The sequence below is a fragment of the Stegodyphus dumicola genome, chromosome 4 (assembly GCF_044657685.1).
Source record: "Stegodyphus dumicola isolate Sdum_Otavi_A_Nest chromosome 4, ASM4465768v1".
Taxonomy (NCBI): Eukaryota; Metazoa; Arthropoda; class Arachnida; order Araneae; family Eresidae; genus Stegodyphus; species Stegodyphus dumicola.
Genome location: NC_140771.1, coordinates 60,085,464 through 60,104,690, shown reverse-complemented (window position 1 = coordinate 60,104,690; position 19,227 = coordinate 60,085,464). Strand labels below are relative to the sequence as shown.

General features: G+C 35.1%; 1 protein-coding gene across 16 annotated transcripts in view; it reads right to left on the bottom strand.

The window, feature by feature from the left end:
- LOC118200019 (zonadhesin-like) overlaps nucleotides 1–19,227 on the bottom strand; it is a 260,274-nt gene that overhangs the window by 60,329 nt on the left and 180,718 nt on the right. For 10 of the 16 annotated variants that reach the window (XM_085814973.1, XM_085814976.1, XM_085814979.1 and 7 more), the window contains 4 exons: nucleotides 12,760–12,936; nucleotides 12,474–12,644; nucleotides 3,050–3,220; nucleotides 2,757–2,927 (listed from right to left, as the gene is read on the bottom strand). The exons of 1 other annotated variant lie outside the window; for it this stretch is intronic. In XM_085814973.1, coding sequence (XP_085671099.1) covers nucleotides 2,757–2,927; nucleotides 3,050–3,220; nucleotides 12,474–12,644; nucleotides 12,760–12,936 — 690 coding nt within the window. The remainder of the gene's footprint in view (nucleotides 1–2,756; nucleotides 2,928–3,049; nucleotides 3,221–12,473; nucleotides 12,645–12,759; nucleotides 12,937–19,227) is intronic. 5 more of the 16 variants (XM_085814977.1, XM_085814980.1, XM_085814983.1 and 2 more) reach the window with 5 other exon arrangements.

Sequence of the window (19,227 nt, the reverse complement as noted above, 5' to 3'; positions counted from 1 at the left end):
TATTTTCTAACTATATACAATACTTGTTTATAAACAACATTTTTCATTTTGCTATCTGGGGTATTTTATATGTACAAATTTTTCGAATCTCCTACTCGACAGCAAGCTAGGTATAGCTGACCGTGAGAAAAGCAGGAGTCTTTGAGGTTGATGCCGCAATGTTAAGTTTGTCTTTGCGCTTTGTTAATAGTAAAAGTATAGGCTAATTTGACTGTGAATTGCAGTCTTTTAAACGGGAATGGCGGTTCAGTAGATATCAGTAGTATTCTGGGGGATGAATACTGTGTGTTCTTTTCCTTTCCTGTCATAAGTTCGGCTGTGATGATGTTATTCGATAGCTGTTTGACGACCATCTTTGTTCCATTACATAGTTTTGGTGAGTTGAGATTTCAGAGCAGTGCCATCAGAGATCCAATTTTCAGTCGAAGGCAGTGTAATGGTATTCCTGGGGCTTGAAAAGAGTTTAAGAATTTAAGAATTATGTGCAGAAGTTAACACTTTCTTCATCGTTTACCATCGTGTCAATCGATTTGAATATTCTCTCTTCACCAGGAATTTTCTTTTGAATCTTGAGTGTATTCATACATGTGTCTCGGAGTTACTACGTAAGATGAGGTAAAAATACCATTGTTCCAATGTCGTTAATGTTTCCGTTATTCATGATCGTTTCTCGAAGGTGGATGTATTCTTCCGTGTGTAGTTTCTTCTGATTCAGTCTTATGTAAAGCATCCGTTCCGCTTCTATTCTTGCTACAGGAATCGTTGGAATAAATAGCGAGTGTTAAGAATATGATTGTCTCTGATCATTAAGCGGTAAGCATAGAAGAACTTCTTGGAAGTGACCATTTTGTTTGTTTCTACGCCTTTGTTTCACATTAAAATTATGTCCATCATCTGTAGGAATGTTAATGGATATTGTTGAGAATCATATGAATGGTGTGTCTCTGCAATGCGTTCCGTCCTTATCTTCTTCATTGTACAATTATGTCACGGCAATTATGTCCACAAAGACGATGGCCACTTCGTCCATCTAAGGTGCATTAAATCGACATTCGTGTTCTCCAGGTGGTCTCTTGTCAGCTCGAATTAAAACTTTATAGTCATCAGAAATCATTCGGTCTAGTGCTGTTTTGAATATGCGACTATGTTGACTGTATTTGTTTAAGATCCTCTGTACATCTTGGATTATTTCTCGTCTCAATACAGTGATGTTTGTGCATAGTTGATCAATTTTTCTTTCTTCATTTGCGATGAAATATACTTGCAGAAATTCATAGTCTTCATTAGGTAGTGGTAGTAATAATCCCATAATATAAATCAAATCAATTTTTTTATTAAGAAATACACTAAATACACTTTACACACGCTTTTATTTTCGATTTACATTCGGCCACTGTATCACTTTAATTACTCACACTACACTGTTTTTATTCATTCACTGCACTTCACTGATAAGAAACTGGCGTTCAAACCCACGTCAAATCTTGTTTTATATACCCCTACCAGTGGGTAGTTCACACCCATGTAAAAAAGGCTTCGAATGGTCCACAATTTTTCAGAACGTTCCCAACATTCGAGAGTGTTCTGGAATTTTCCACAATGATCTGGGATGTTCCCGAACATTCCACAACATTCCAGAATGTTCCAGGATGTTCAGGAATGTTGTGTAATGCTCTCGAATGCTCTGGAGTGTTCTAGAAATTTCTAGAGGGCGAAATTTCCAGCCCTTATATCTTTAAAAGCACGGCCTTCGGGTAAAAATGGAACCTTCTTCCTGGATGGGACATTAGAAGGCTACCATACCATACAACTCCTTTGATCGCCTCGGGACTCATTTCTAAGTCTTAGCGGCACGCACATTATGCATTTACTTTTATAATATACATTAATTTCTAAGCACGTAAGTATTAACACTAACTATACCTTGTAGTAAATAGACAAAATAATCGATTACAAGCATAAAAATAATATATATTCCACGATTTAATATATAAACCAACTATTTAAACGTTTACTGGGAAACGTGATTTTTTCCCCCATACTTCTCAGGTTAATTTTTGAACACTGTTCCCTTGGTACAAAGGCCATTGTCGTTTCATAATGTAGCCTTTCTTGCAGAAACATCCGCTCATGCACTGTTTCGTGCAAACTGGATTTGGTTTGGAACGCGTTGATGGACAAGCCTTTCCGCAGTTTTTATATTCTTCATTTGTTCCAAAAGTTCATGTAACTTTGCAAATAAGGATTAAACAGCAAAATATGCACCCTTCACTATAAGGCATTTCTCCCGGCCTTCTTAACGAGCCTTCGTGGTGTAGTGGTCTGCACGCTCAGCGCGAAATTGAGAGGTCCACGGTTCGATTCCCGGTGAAAGCGTTGCTAATTTTTCATCTTTCCTGCTTCCCCCCCCCCGAAAAAAATTAATGACTCTACGGTGGCGCTCGAACTAAAAGAGTGTTGGATGATGATTTTCCTCACCCGGGATTTGGCGATTGGGTCCCCTAAAAAACCCAGTCACCCTTTAAAAAAGGGGAGTATATAATGTATTTCTTCCACCATCTTGGAATGCCTTCGTGGTGTGGTGGTCTGCACGCTCAACGCGTAATTGAGAGGTCCGCGGTTCGATTCACGGCAAAGGCGTTGCATATTTTTCATCTTGCTGCTTCGAAAACTTACCTAATAATCTCTACATCGTCACTATTAAAATCTGGAATGTTAAAAAAAATTATTTCATTGCATAATGTTTCGCTTCTTACCTTTCGGACAATCCTTCCTTGGTATGCAAACATGTCTGTCGTTTCTAATATAGCCTTTCTTGCAGAAACATCCACTCACGCACTTATCTATGCAAATTCTATCTGGGTTCGAACAAGTTGGGGGACAAGCCGTTCCGCAATCGTTATATTCTTCATTTTTTCCGCAAATTCCTATACGTTTACAAATAACGATTCAGTCAGCAGAAATATAGCTATTTAATGCTAAATAGCCACTGTATAAATGATAAAAGAAATACTTTCAAAGATTTTTCTCTTTATATTTCTTAACTTACCATTTGGGCATTGTTCCCTTCGTATGCAAATACCATTGTCGTTTCTAATGTAACCTTTCTTGCAGACACACCCTCTTACGCACTGTTTTGTGCAAACTGGATTTGGCCGGGAACAAGTGGCAGGACAAGCTGTTCCGCAATTATTATATTCTTCATTTATTCCACAGCTACCTTTAAATTTGGAGGAACGGTTTATATTTTTCAAAGTGAAGTCATTTAATTCACAAATCTACTATTTAAATTTACAATGTACGAAATTATTTTCCTTCGTCATATACTCTGCCTAATAGATAAAATGCCACAGAATAAATAAATAAATTCGATGTCATGTACATTTCTGTGGGAGGGTGCAAAGATAAGATTTTTAAAAACGATTGTATTCATAAGCTAATCAGATAATTCACATGGGATAAGAGAGTCCATATAAAGCCCAAAGCTATCAGTTTCAGTGGCAACACAGCTATCACACACGAATTTCTCAACAGTTTCCGAATCCCGTGAACATAATGTGTGCAGGAAGTGATCGTATTCTGTATCAGCAAATGAGATCATAAGGCGATCATGTTGAGCCTTGGTATCCTTGATAGACCTTTATGGTCGTACCGCGGAGGAAGCGGAAATTGGTAAAACTGTTCTCGGATTTTGGCGAGAATGGACGAAAAAAAAAATGCCCAACACTCCAGGGCGTCTGAAGCAAGTAGGTAGATGTGAAATCGCAGTAATTCTCAGGTATGGCATGAAGTAAAATCTGATCCATGGTTCCACAGCTGAAGATATGCTGCGAAATGTGGAGGATGTGTTTTAACGTGATGGTTAAATTTAGTTTCAAATAGCTGTACAAGATTTTGCAATGATTTTTTTAGCATTATTTTTGTGTTTGAAAATCTTCTGGTCTTTGGAAGTAAATGAAAATTTGTGGAGAATTTGCAGTTTTTGCACTTTTAAAAACCATGTGATTGCTTTTGTTTTTGGAACGTACTGCTGCGGCAACTAATTCATCTTCACAGTTGTACATAATCAGCATGATCTTGCATTTTTATTATCTCAATAGCTTTACCAATTTAAGGATTTTGAATGTGTCAATACATAACATTTGAATGCGTTGTTAGATGTGAATAAATTTTGGTAAACCTGACATTGATTCATGTTTTAGACCAAGCTTTGGAATTAATTTATTTATCGTTGCATTTATGGTTTCCGTAACGTTTTTACAACTTTGAGTGAGGGCATTCCACGCCATTTCATAATCCGCGTTTGAAGTTTGATCTGATTGTAGTAAAGAAGACATTTCACCTTTCATTGAAAATCTTAAAATATTTTGTTTTCTGATTATCATTTAACGGGCTGATAATTCGAACACTCGCAAGAAATAAAGCCGGAAATATACATCAACGTGTAATTAGACTTAAACACTGGGAATTCTAAGAGAGGAACTTAAAAATTATTTTAAGTTTTCGTGTCTCTTCTTTTAAAAAAATTTCTAATATATCCAATTCAGAAAACAATTCGTACATTTCTCTTTTGTCTGCGTCAAAACAAAAACTAACAATCTTATCGCTAAGAGTGTTTACTTTATTATCTAAAGCTCTAGCGTCATTTTCATACACTTAAAAAACAGAAAAAGAATTTTCTTGATTTTGTGAAACATCTAATTTGTCAAATTAAACAAGTTAGCTTACCTTTTATGCCTCCCTTTGTTTTATGTGACATCTTACGCTTCGATTTGTGACCTTCCAATCTAATTGCGATACGTATTCCTCTCTTGATTAGCTCCGTATTCTGTTGTATACATATGTTTTCGTGGACTGATACACTTTTACGATAGTTTAAAGAAAAGGTATCTGTGTAAACGCAAGATGATCGAGCGATTATTCTTTGTGCTTGTAATAGCACGATGACCTGATGATCTGCATTTCTATTGTAGATGAATGGATCTTATGTGAGTTGTTCGTGATGGGGTAATGTTTAGCATTTTCTGACACTGTTTACTGTACACACAAACTACATATTATTTATTTATACATGTTTTCCTATTTCCTGTTAGAAAGAAAGAGAATAAGGTTTCGTTGAGGACTTTTTGTCGAAAACCGGCTGGTATCCGTGTTACAGGTGAAGAAAAGAATAAAAACGCCCATGCAGCCAAACCGTTCATCGGGACTCGAACCTCGCACCGAACAGCCAGTCTTTAATCTTTTTTACCATTCGGCCGCTACACCCACACAACCTATACAGCCTGATACTAATTACTGTATATAACTGAAATTAAAGATGATGCTCACTTAATAAGTGCGAAGTAAGTATTAATACTTTCATTTGCATATATGTACTTATTAAGTATTATAGTAAGTATAATACTAAATAAGCATTTGCGAGATTGCAGCTATATTGGCAAACATTATCCTATCAGAGGGGAATAACTGTTATTAAAATATTTCTGAGCAAATAAGCACTAACACTAGCTAAAACTCGTAGAAAGTAGATAAATTATTGATTACAAGCATATTACTTTGCATAAAAATAATATACAATATGCCATTTAATATAAACTCACTGTTCAGGCTTTTAGTAAGAAATAGAAACTTTCCTCATACTTTTCTCAGATTACTTTTTGGACATTGTTCCTATGATATTTAAAGATCACTGTCACTTCTGATGTAGCCTTCCTTGAAAAAACATCCCTTCACGCACTGTTTCGTGTAAATTGGATTTGTTTTGAAACACGTTGGCGGACAAGCCATTCTGCAGTTTTTATATACTTCATTGTTCCAGAAGTTCCTGTAGTTTTAAATAAGGATTTAACCGCAAGATATGCACCCTTCATTACTATTAAAACCTGCGAAGTGAAACAAAAATACTTCGTTACAATGTTTCTCTTCTTCTCTTTAGGGCAATATTTCCTTGGTATTCAAATATAATTGTCGTTTCTAATATAGTCTTTCTTTCAAAAACATCCACTCATGCACTGCTCTATGCAAATTATATCTGGATTCGAACAAGTTGGGGGGCAAGCCGTTCCACAATCATTATATTTTTCACTTTCGCTGCAAGTTCCTATAAAGTTTATAAATAACGATTAACTCATAAAAATATAGCTAATGCTAAATAGCCATAAAAGAATTTTCTCGTTATATTTCTTGACATACCTTTCGGACATTGTTCCCTTCGTATGCAAATACCATTGTCGTTTCTAATGTAACCTTTCTTGCAGAAACACCCCCTCACGCACTGTTTTGTGCAAATTGGATTTGGCTTGGAACAAGTAGGAGGACAAGCTGTTCTGCAAAAGTTATATTCTTCATTTATTCCACAAATTCCTGTAATTTTGGACGTACGGTTTATATTACTAAAAATGCAGTCATTTAATCCACAAATCTACTATTTAAATTGATAATGTACGAAATTAGTTTTCGTCTCGTATACTCTGCCTAACAGATAAAATGCCACATAAGAAAGAAAGCAAGGCGATGTTGTGTACATTTGTGTGAGGGGAGTGAAAACATAAGATTTTTAGAATCGATACTATATATAAGCTAATGAGATAACCTATATTGATATGAGCGTCCAAATAAAGCTCGAAGCAATCAGTTTCAGTGGCAACACAGCTATAATACACGACCAATTAAGAGTTTCCGAATCTCATGAACTGGAAAAAGTCTGTTCTGTCTGTAGAAAGTAATCGTATTCTGTACAAGCAAATGAGTTCATACGGCAATTCATGTTAAGCCTCCGTATCGTTGATAGATCTTTAATGTTGTATCGCGGAGAAAGAGCAAATTGATACAAATTCGTTTAGGTGAGCCTGGACACAGAAACAAAATGCACAACATTCCAGAGCGTCTGAAGCAACTAGAAGGATGTGAAATTATATTAATTCTCAGGTATGGCATGAAGTCAGATATAATCCATGCTCCACGGCTGAAGATATTCTGTGAAATGTGCAGGATGTTTCTGTTGCTGCAATTTAGACACAGACAGTTTCGTAAACAGATTTTAATATAGATTTCAAAGTTTTGTTTTCCAAAAACTTCCATTAACAGTAAACCTTTCTCATAAACGTCTGGAATAGTGTCGCAGCAGAGCTATGTAAAGTGCCGAATGCGACAGTGTTGTCGTCAGAGACGAATCGCGCTTTCTACTCGAAAAATGATATTCGGCGTATGAGCATTTGGAGACTGGAGCATTATATACACTAAGCAAAGTAATCTACGATTTTTCGAACGATAACATTTTACCAGTGTGTTTTCGGGTGCCAGTAACGCTAACATACTTTCATCTCTAAAGCGCGTTGCCAGCCATATTGGATACTGCCACGCTGATCACATGTTGCATGCACATCTACTTCCAGGCATACCAAAAACCATTTTGGAAAAAAAATATCATTTAGCTGCACATGTTCTGCTTACTCAGAATGCAACTATAGGTTGCACTTGCTAGATATGCAAGTGCTCAGAACCAGACCGAATTACTGCAGAAAGTGCCCTTCACACACTGTCCTGAGCAAACTAGATTTGGATTTGAATAAGTTAGGGAAAAAAACCGTACCACAATTATTATCTTCTTCATTTTTTTCTAAAGATGCTAGAAATTTTTAAATAAGAATTAAACCATAAAAAATTCAGTTATTTTAAACTGTAAATCAACTATTAAAATATTTAATGCAACTAATAATTTCACTCCATCATGTGTCTGAGCTTACCTTTCCGACATTGTTTTCTTGTTATCGGGCAATATGCCTGATACGAAAGTCCAGTTAACATAATTATTTTTATATTCCGTATGAGGGTATGACTTCTTGGATTAGAGAAAAACATTTTTTCTTAACTTTATTTTACAGTGAATCTGAAAATATTTTCAAAGTATTCTGGAAGTTATTTTTGAGGTTTTGTAAGATCAGTGGCTACTAGGCAAACAATGAACTCGTTTCAGAAATCTGTTCTTAAAACCAATTCCTTTTACAATTACTTTATTTCCTTACTAGTTTGGCTGAGAGCAAGACAGTCTTGAAAATTTAACTATACCATTACTTGGAACCATAATCGGGACATTTGAATCTTAATCTTGAACAGAAAGTTGGTAAGTTTGAATATATAATCAGATTTCCGTGTGTCCACATCATTGGCCAAATATGCGTACGGGAAAAATTACACATTGTCCACGTTAATTTACTATAAATGCTAAAATGAAGCAGATTTTATAATCCATAATTACTATAGAATTAAGCCTGAAGCTTGTAGGAGTTCTATTCAAAATATAAACAGCTGTATTTACAGTTTCTGCCCGCAGATACAACGATATTTATTTGGAAGGCATCACTGGTCAAGATCTTTCCACAAATGTGTGCATGTCCCTTTCACATTTTCCATTTTTCTGTGGAGTATAACTAGATGTTGCTTGTAATTGAATAAGCTTTTTGTTTAGAAAATCATCGAAATGCAAATTAATGCATTCGGTTCCATTGTAAAATCTAAGTTATGGCTAAATTTATTTTCACATAGCTGGAAAAGGTTTTTAAATGGATTATGAACATTGTTTTTGTGTTTAAAAAAGCAAACTGCTCTGAAAACAATATAACATCTTCCGTTAATATGAAATAACTCATTCCATATACTGATTATGTGCACATAGTGCCACACATGTCACTGCGTATTAATTCTACTGGTGTTTGGAACCAAGCGAAAATTTATGTTGTGTATGGTATTGGCAGACATCGCAAAAGAATTCATTTTTCTTTGAGACATGTAGATTTTAATTATTTATTTATCAATTAGGGCATAAACTATATAATTACTGAAAATATTTTAAGTTCTGATTTCATATTTATAGGTTCTGCTGTTTCATGCTGTATTCCTAGACTACCCTTGTGAGAAATGTTTGCTTCAAGCTAACATGCAGTTTTATAAACCGTCTGATATCATTTCTTTGCAGATCGTCCTGCTGAGGCAAATAACACATCTTGACACTCGTATATAACCAGCATGATCTTTAGTATCTCCATAGCTTTACCTATTTAAAGAATTTTAATGCGTAAATACATTCTTGTGTTGTGTCAATGAATTTTAGGAAATGTGACGTTGATTCGTACTTTAGACCAATCATTGAAACTAATTTATTTAGCGTTGCATTTAAAGTTTCCGTTTCGCTTTCAGTATGCTGAGGGAGGGCATCCCACGCCTTTGCATAACTTGCGTTTGAAGTTTGAACTGACTGTTATAAAGTAGACATTACACCTTTAACGGAAAGGTTAAGTTATTATGATTTCTGACTATCACTTGATGGACTGTCATTTCCAACACTCGCAAGAACTTAATCCCAAATAAAAAACCAATGTATAATTCGACGTAAATACGAGAAATTCTACGAGAGGAATTCTTAAATTATTTACATTAACATTTACACTATTTTGCCATGTATTAGTATTGTAACGTATTTCCGTTGCTATGCTGCAAACATAATGCCAGTAAGAAACCTCGAGTAAAGAAACTTCGCGCATAAAATATCCGTTCCTGAAGATGCACGCGCTCAAAATAATTTTCAGTTATTCTGTAAGTTTGACTAATGAAGTTGGTTGTTCGATTAAAAATGGAGATAATTCTATAAAACTTAATTTCAGACGTATAAAAGAATAAATATCTGGTGAATCTGAGATCTTTTGAGAATTCTGAGATCGAAAGGTGAAACCAGTGTTTATTTAAAAACAAACTAAATACAGTACGTGTGAGATTAAGTTTTTTTATGAATACTGTGGCATTTTATATGAACATTTTCATCTTCTTATTGAATTCAACTAATAGCAGGATATTATAATTTTAAGCTTTTGGATTAAATCGCCAAAATATTTATCCTGATTAGGATGTTCTTTTAAAATTTAAGCTTTTGTATTAGATTGGCAAATTTTTTACCTTAATATTAGAATAATTCCATTATAAAATTTGAGCTTTTGTATTAGAGGGGCAAATTTATTACGTTAATATTATAATATATCTATTCTTAAATTTGAGTTACTGTATTAGATACAGAATTTTGTTGTGTGAATCAAGTTAGAGGCTTGAATTTTTTTATTTCTTTCAGTATAATTTATTGAGAACAAGCTTCGCAGATTTTTGTTTACGGAAAGCACGTATGTTTTATTGCAATTACGTTTTGTCATATTTGAGTTTCTAATTAAAAAAAACGGCTAGATTGAGCAAGTTGATTTCAGTTTTTTAAAATTGGCTAAAATTCTTTTAAAATTAATTCTGAAACGCTGTCCAAGAGTTTTACTGTTTCTAAAACAAGGACTTGGGCAGTTCAAGGTGATGCCGTAATGCGCCGGCAACATTCGAACGCATCAAGGACACTGCTTTGAAAAGTCCTTCTTACGAAGCCTGTCTGATATACCTGAATGACATTATCATCGGTGGAAAGAGGTCTGAAGAACATACAGATAATCTCAGAAAGGGGCTTCAGAAACTGAAAGAGGCCAATCTAAACTTGAATCCCGTTAAATGTAAATATTGACACAGGAAGTGACTTACCTCGGACATGTCATCTCTGCTGAATGTGTGTGCATAGTTCCTGAAAAAGTGTCAGCCGTTAAAAACTGGAAACGTTCCGAAAATGTTCATCAGCTGAAAAGCTTTCTGAGACTTTGCACTTACTATAGGAGATTTGTGAAGATTCCTTTATTCCGTCGCAACGAACCCTCCACAAACTGACAGAAAGCAAACAAACGTTCTTGTGGCCAGAGGAATGTGATGATGCACAGCTTGAAGATAATTTTATCATCGGCTCCAATCATGACGTATCCTCAGACAAACCATTTATTCTCGACACCATTTATTCTCGAAGAGAGTGTCGGCGCTATTTTGTCCCAACGTAACGTCAAAACGTGATGTTTTGTCCAAGTAAACGGCCAAGAACGGGTCGTGGCCTACTGGTGCAAGTGCCTATCGAAACCAAAAAGGAATTACTGTGTCACCAGGAAAGAGTTTCTCGCCATAGTTAAAGTAGTAGAGTATTTCCATCATTATCTCTACAGCAGAAAATTCCTGCTCTGCCCGGATCATGCGTCTCTGACCTGGCTTCTAAATTTCCAGAATCCTGAAGGTCATATAACCAGGTGGATATAGAGATTCCAGTAATATGACATCATTATCCATCATCGGAAAAGAACATCAAATGAAAATGTTGATGCCCTGTCAAGACCTTGCTCAGAAAGCTGCTGATATTGTTCCAGGATCGAAGCGAAATATGGGCTGCTTAAACCGGTCGCACGACAACGTGCAACATCATCATCGGCTGACGGAGACCAATGCAGTGTCAGAAAGTTAGAAAAGAGCAGCTGGAGGACGGCAACATTAAACCCATAAGTGGCTTAAAGGAGTCTTTACACAGACAAAATTCCTTGCAGGACATTTCGATCTATAGTCCTACGACAAAATAGTATAAGGCTCTTTGGGAGCCTCTGCGCATTCGAAACGGAATCTTATACCGGAAATTCGAATCGGGAAGGGTTTCCTAGTGGCAGCTTCTAAGACCCCGAATGTCCTTACAGAACCTTACAGGAGGCTACTCGGAATAATGAAGACCTTGCAGAGAGATAGACAACGCTTCTGCTGGAGCAAGGCAAAGGATGACATGCAAAAGTGGTGTCGATTTTTCGATGCCTGTGCAGGTCGGAAAGGACCGAAGAAACGCAACCGAGGCAAGCTAAAACGTTACAACGTAGGAGCGCCTTTTTAGCGTATCGCCTTTGACAGCTTATAATTTCTGCCACGAACTGCGGATGGCAACAAATACATCATCATTGTCAATGATTATTTCACCAAGTGGCCTGAAGCATATCCTATTCCTGATCAAGAGGCTACCACAGTAGCCGGAGGTAATGGATACTGCACTGGATTTCCAGGTTCCGAGTACTTCTTCAGTTACATTTTTATCAGGGAAGAAGTTTTACCTCGGCTGTAATCAAAGAACTCTGCAAGCTACTCGCCATTGACAAAACACAAATGACGCCCTTACATCTCCAGTCGGACGGCATGGTAGAGAGATTCAACCGAACCATCCTTAGTAACCTCTCATTGGTGGAATATGTTATTGATGTCCATTATATTGGAATGTTTTATTGCTGTATATCTTTGGAAATTTGTCAAGAGCTTGATTATCTACCTATGTACAAAATTTGGTTTCTTTCCAATCACTCTTTCGTGGTGCGGCATTCCATTTCTCGGACGATAGTGTATTTCTCAGCTTACCCTTTGGACTTCGTTCCTTTGGTATGCAAATAGCATTGCCGTTTCCATGCAAATACCATTTTTTCCACACGTTCCTTTAATTTAAGGAATATGGATTAAATCTTACGAAATGCAGCTATTCAATACCACAGACCTAGTACTTAAATGTTTAATGTAAAAAATTATTTTTTCCATAATATTTCTCAACTTACGTTTTGGGCATAATTCTCTTCGTGTACAATGACCATCATCGTTTTTAATATAACCTTTCTTGCAGAAACAGCCTTTCACACATTGTCTTGTGCAAACTGGATTTGGATTTGAACAAGTTGGGGGACAAGCCGTTCCGCAATTATTATATTCTTCATTTTTTCTACAGATGCCTGTAATTTTTAACTATTAGTTAAAACATAAAAACTGCAGCATTTTAAAATTATAATTCAACTATTCAAATATTTAATGCAAATAATTATGTTACTGCATCATAGTTGAGCTTACCTTTCGGACATTGTTTTTTTGGTATACAAATTCCGTTATCGTTTCTTAGGTAACCTTTTTTACAGAAACAGCCGCTCACGCACTGTGAAGTACAAATTTGATTTGGAATGGAACAACTTGGAGGACAAGCCGTTCCACAATTACTGTATTGTTCGTTTCTCCCACAAATGCCTGGAACTTTAGAAATAGGAAGTAAATTGTATGAAATTCAGATGTTCTTTAATCTTTCTATTTAAACTACTTAATGAATGGAAACTTTGATTAATCCTTTGCTGCTATGTTTTGAACACAGTTTTCAGAAAGAAAATCGCTCATTTTGAGATACGCTTTCAAGTGATAAACGCAACTATAAGCTGATATAAGAATCCAGTTAGCATTTTTATTTTTTAATTCCGTATGAGAATATGTGTGGCTGGATCATCGAAAAAACATTTTTCCTTAATTGCAATTTGCAGCGAATCTGAAAATTATTTTCAAAACATTCTCGAAGTTCCTTTGGAGCGTTGGTAGATCAGTTGCTACTAGGAAAACAACGAACGCGTTTCAGAAATCTGATCTTAATTCTTAAAGTTATTATTTTATTTTGCTTACTGTATTTCTTGAGAGTAATAAAATTTTGGAAAATTACTGGATGGATAGGCAGAAATTACATCAGTTGATTGCAAGCGAGGATACAATTTATTATTCTAAGTTTTGAATAAGTTCTAAGTCAGTAAATGCGTTTTGGCTATTAAGTTCAAGTAAATATTGTTCAGGAAGGTTTTACCATCATTAAATGATTTGGTGCTACTTTGGTAGACGGTTGCACGGATTTTGGCGATTTTTTGTGGCGAGTAATACAACTTATGGTAAACCCGTTGCTGGATAAATTATTTATGGTAACCGATACATTGTTGTCATTTTATTTAAAAAATAATGTGTTTTATTGTGCATAAATTCTGTGTTTTAAATATTATTTATGGCTTCTAAATATTAAAAATAAATTTAATTTTGCATTTTTATTTGAAATAAAAATTTTATTGTTTATCATGTTTTATGAAATTTTATGTTGTGGATGATGTAATCAATGACGTCGCCTTACTTTAAAAGTAATTGGTTTTAATATCTATAAATTTAATCTAATGTTTTAAACATTATTTATGGCTGTTAAATATTAAAATACAATTTAATTTTGCATTTTTTAAAAAATGATTTTATTATGTATGAATTTTTAAATAATTTTAATTCTAGGCGTGATGTTCTCTGATTGGTTATAGAATATTTGTGCATTAACAAGCTGTAATCAGCTCCCTGATTGGTTACTGAAAATTTGTGCATTTCCGCACCATTTTAAAATTTAATTCATATCTTCGAATTCCTTCAAAGATATCTTCAAAGATGTTATCTAAATTATGATTCCGATTTTTTTTGTGGTACTTATCAATAAACAATAGGTTAAATGACTCAAAAATATGTAAGTACATATTTATTTTATAATTGTATACTTCAATTTTTGTTAAAAAAAATTAATACACTATTTTTAAAAATTGCTGAGATAATTATTGTCCATATGTTTTAATATTAATTATATTCTATATAACGTATTTTAAAAAAAGTATTTGAATTTAATAATATTCTAATTCTTTTAAATGTTGGTATTATGGTTTTTAATTCGATATTCAATTTCAGTAATATTTTAATCTAATTAAACGTTGGCACAATGTTTTTATAGCGGTGTTTTTATTCTCTTCTTTGCTATATGAAAGTAAGGTACAATTCGGTTTCGGGGACCGTAAAAAATTGCAGCGAAAATGCATGCGCAAAAGCGCCAAATCTAGCAAACTCGCCCATTAAACTGCACGCCAAAGCTCGCGAACGCGCCGATATCAAATTGCGTAAGTTTTAGATAGTTCTTATATTTGTAAGTCGCCATTGAAATAATAGTTTAATTTTCTAATTCTCTTTTGATAAAGCTATGGATTTTACAATTTGGGAATTGCCGAGTGAAGCAAAGTCTGCAATAGAATTTTTTCAAAAAAAAAAAAAAAAAAAAGGCATCATTCATGATAAAAAATTATGTTTGAACAATCATGAGATGAAATTATGCGTTATCGATAACTCGGTAGCAAAATGGCGATGCAGGAAAGAAACCTGTAATGAGTATGTTTCCATTCAGTTATTTTAGCCTTTTTTATATAAATAATAATAATAAAAAATTGTATGATGTGAAATTAACCTTTTTATCTAAATTAAAATAATAATCTGAAACAGTTATTTACTCTTATGCTTCCATTCAGTCATGTTTAGCCTTTTTTATATAAATTATAATAATAAAAAACGTACTATATGAAAGTAACTTTTCAACTAAGTTAAAGCATCAATCTTAAATAGTTATTTACCATTATACTTCCTTTCTTGCGTTAGTGTTGCTGCAATTATTTTGGCAGCATTGGCATCAACAATAGTTTGGCAATTTTTTACTGCCCTCAAAACCGAATAATAACAACGAAACGAAACGAAAGTAATAATAACCTTACTTTAGTATTTTATACTCATAGTTAATGTATTTATTTACACTTGCCTACCATCTTAAAAAACGACATTTTCAACAAAAAATTAATCCATTACTTTTCACGATATTTATTTATTATTTTTCTTAAAGTTTCGAATACTTTACTATGCGTAAAAACAGCGTTTTTCAAGATGGCTGACGTTTGTAAAAATCGCGCCAACGTAAATCGCCAAAAATCCGTGCAACCGTCTACCAAAGTAGTACCAATGATTTTCTGCTAACAGTAAATTGGCTATAAAAGATTCTATGTTATTTGCATTTTTTTCTTGTTAAAAGGTTTCTGCAAAAATAATAAAACAAAGCATATTATATGAATAGAAGCATTAGTGTTAAGCTGATAATTGTTTGAATTTTCTGCTGAAAAAAAGTTGAAGTTAATTAATTTCATTTAAGAAAAATCAGAATTTAATTTAATTCTTCGGATTATTAATTTAATGTATTAATATTCTGTTATCTAAATTTTACGTTTTGGAAAAAAACAATGCTTCAATAAAATTTTTCGTTTTATTTATTTTAACCGGGAAAGTTTCGTTTTTTTTATGAGATACATTCCGCAAGAGAAGAAAAGGAAAAATGTGGTCACGTGTTTACGAACAACAACATCGGCATGTGCTATGTTTACAGTGGAGTCGATAGCAAATACACTGACTACCAAAAAGTATTTGCACACCTGTGATAGAAAAGAAAAATTAACTCTATTCAAAATCAATAGTTGGTAGAGCCTCCACGAGAGGTAATTACAGCTGGACCCTCCGGGGCATACTTTCCACAAGTCCTTGTATGACAGCTAGTGGTATTTTCTTCCACTCGGCTTGGAGAAGACATAGAAGTTCCTTCACCGATTTTGCACGGGTAGTGCACCCCTGAATTCGGCGATGCAACTCGTCCCAGAGGTTCTCGATAGGGTTCAAGTCTTGACTCTGGGCAGGCCAGTCCATTCGATGAACTCCATTGGCACCATACCAAGCCTTGGTTAACGTCGAAACATGACAACTGGCATTGTCGTCCTGAAAGTAAGAGGGGTCCAACCCGTAAAACTGCCACAACGTAGGAAGCACATTGTCATCCAAAATAGTGCAGTAGGCATCGGAGTTGAGCTTACCATGAATAAGGACCAAGGGTCCCAACCCATACCAGGAGAAACACCCCCAGACCATAATTCCACCTCCGCCGAACTTGACTGTTGGCACAATACATTCTGGCAGGAGACGTTCTCCAGGTAGACGCCAGACCCAGACTCTGCCATCCGAAGGGTAAAGGGTGAACCTTGATTCGTCACTCCAAAGAACCCGTCTCCACTGATCTACGGTCCAATTTCGATGTGCTTTGCACCACATTAACCGAGCAGCGCGGTTGGACTTTGTGATCAAAGGCTTATGGGCCGCAGCACGACCATGAAAACCAAGCAGATGTGCTTCCTTACGGATGGTATTCATTGAAACAATACCCCCGGATAGCTGTTGAAACTTCTCGCGGATGAGGGCCATCGGTTGGGTGCGGTTCTTCGAATTTCTCTGGACAGCACTCGTCGGTCTCTATCTCCCAGTTTGGTTGGTCTGCCGACTTGGGGCACATTCCGACAATCACTGCTCACCTTCCACTTCTTAATCACATAGGCCACTGTCGATTTTGGGTACAGTAAGACCCCGCTTAACGCAGTTTCGTTTAGCGCTGTTTCGGTTTAGCGCTCTTTTATTTCAACCCGGGGATTCCCCAAAATTGCTCGCAGCACTACGGGCAAAGAATATGTATTGCGCGCAGCGCTAGGTTTCCAAATAACATATACGAAACAGTGTAGTTGTGTTTCTTGTTTGGTGCGGTGTTGTACGGACATATTTTTATCATTTCAAACATTTGTTGACATTATTGTAAGTATAAATTTGTATAATACTATAACGATTAATACAGTGACAAGTATTATGATCTTTAGTTTTTATCATGGGTGATAATAAAAAACAAGAAAAGAAAGCAACCAGAAAAAGCATTTCACTGGTAACTAAAATGCAAGCGATTAGAAGATTAGATTCTGGGGAACTTCAACAATAAGGACAATTCATAAGAATAAAGAAAAAATACTGTCATCGGCAACAGCAACTAGAATTACCCGTTCTAGAAATAACATTATAGAGGAAATGGAAAAACGACTGTCTATATGGATTGACGACGAAATTGAACGCAGTATGCCATTAAGCCAATCTATCATAATGCTTTCTCGACAAAAAGGCAGAAAATTGGAAACAGAATAGACTGAATGATCTGACTGACTGAGAATTTTATTTGTTTTTATAAGTATATTCGTTTATATTGTTTCTATTTTGGTAAGAAATAAATGTTTGGTTTTATTTTTATTAAAAAAAACATTATTAAATTTAATACCTAACCAATTTTCTATCCATCTTCCCCTAACCCCATTATTTACATGTTAAGATAGCCTCGTTTAGCGCTGTTTCGCATTATGCTCTACTTTGATGGAAAAGCGGGGTCTTACTGTACTTCAGATCGCTAGATATGTCCCTTAAGGATCGGCCACATTTGTGATACCCGATAATTATATTTTTCTCGAAATCAGAGAGCTCCGAACTGCGAGGCATCTTGCATGCGACTAAAGCCGATGCTGTTTCCTACACGATATATACCGGCGGAGTCCGTGACGTACCTTAGGACCGCAGATATCGTCATTTGCATAGGTGTCCAAATACTTATTGGTAGTCAGTGTATTCCGCTGAAATTAATTGATTTTTTCGAATTTAGAAATTTATGGCTATTGCGCGAAATTACAAAATATGCTTAGAAATTATTTCTCTTTTCTGGATGTCAACAAGTAGGGTCTTTTGTTATTCAAGGAAAAACATGTGAACAATATTTGTTTCAAAGTAATGCCGGATATCACGGTACTTATAACAAGCCGTGTTGAGGACGAAACGAAGAAATAATTAATTATGAAATATCTGTGCAAACTTCTGCAGAAAACGAGGTAAGATTTATAAATTTTTCTTATGCGTGATTTTTACCAGTATTAATAATGTTTTTATAAAGAGTATTAAGTGTATATCAGTTAATTGAAAACTATTCCCAAGACCTTGAATAACGTTTTCCAAACTTTTAAATGTAAGTGTAATAATAGTATATTCATAGTTCATGAATAGTTGTTCTAAATTACTGAAATAGCAGAATTCGATAAAGATCTGTTTATCTGCAAGAACATAAATACAAAAATTTTATTAATTTCATCAGGCTATGTTTTAATATTTTAGCTGTTAGACTAGAAGAGAAACACGCTAATGTGACAATCAAAATAGTAAAAACAACCTTGTATTTAGCGTAAGTATATTGAAACACTGAATCGATTTCGAGAGCAGCTAAAGCTCCCTCCTCATCAGAAGAAAGAAATACATAGTAAGAAGAAAAATAAAGGGGAAAGAGTCTCAGAAACACGTGGTCCTTATCAGCACTGCACGTGGTTATAACCGGATTTTTAATCAGAGTTATACTGGCCGCCTACTTTTACTGAGCCAGGCTATCTGATCAAACATGTAACACAAAGGACAAGAAAAATTAGCGTTTGGTACTACCAGAGGGTATAAAAATCTGTTTAGTGTTTGCTTTCCATTATACGAAGTTCAGATTTTGAGCGTGAAGTTGCAGTTGCCCCTCGCTCCCTATTTTTAACTTCGCTAATTTTTCTTGTCCTATGTGTTATATGTTTGATCAGATAGCCTGGCTCAGTAAAAGTAGGCGGCCAGTGTAACTCTGATTAAAAATCCGGTTATAACCACGTGCAGTGCTGATAAGGACCACGTGTTTCTGAGACTTTATTTTTCTTCTTACTATGTATTTCTTTCCTCTGATGAGGAGGGACCTTTAGCTGCCCTCGAAATCGATTGAGTGTTTCAATATACTTACGCTAAATACAAGGT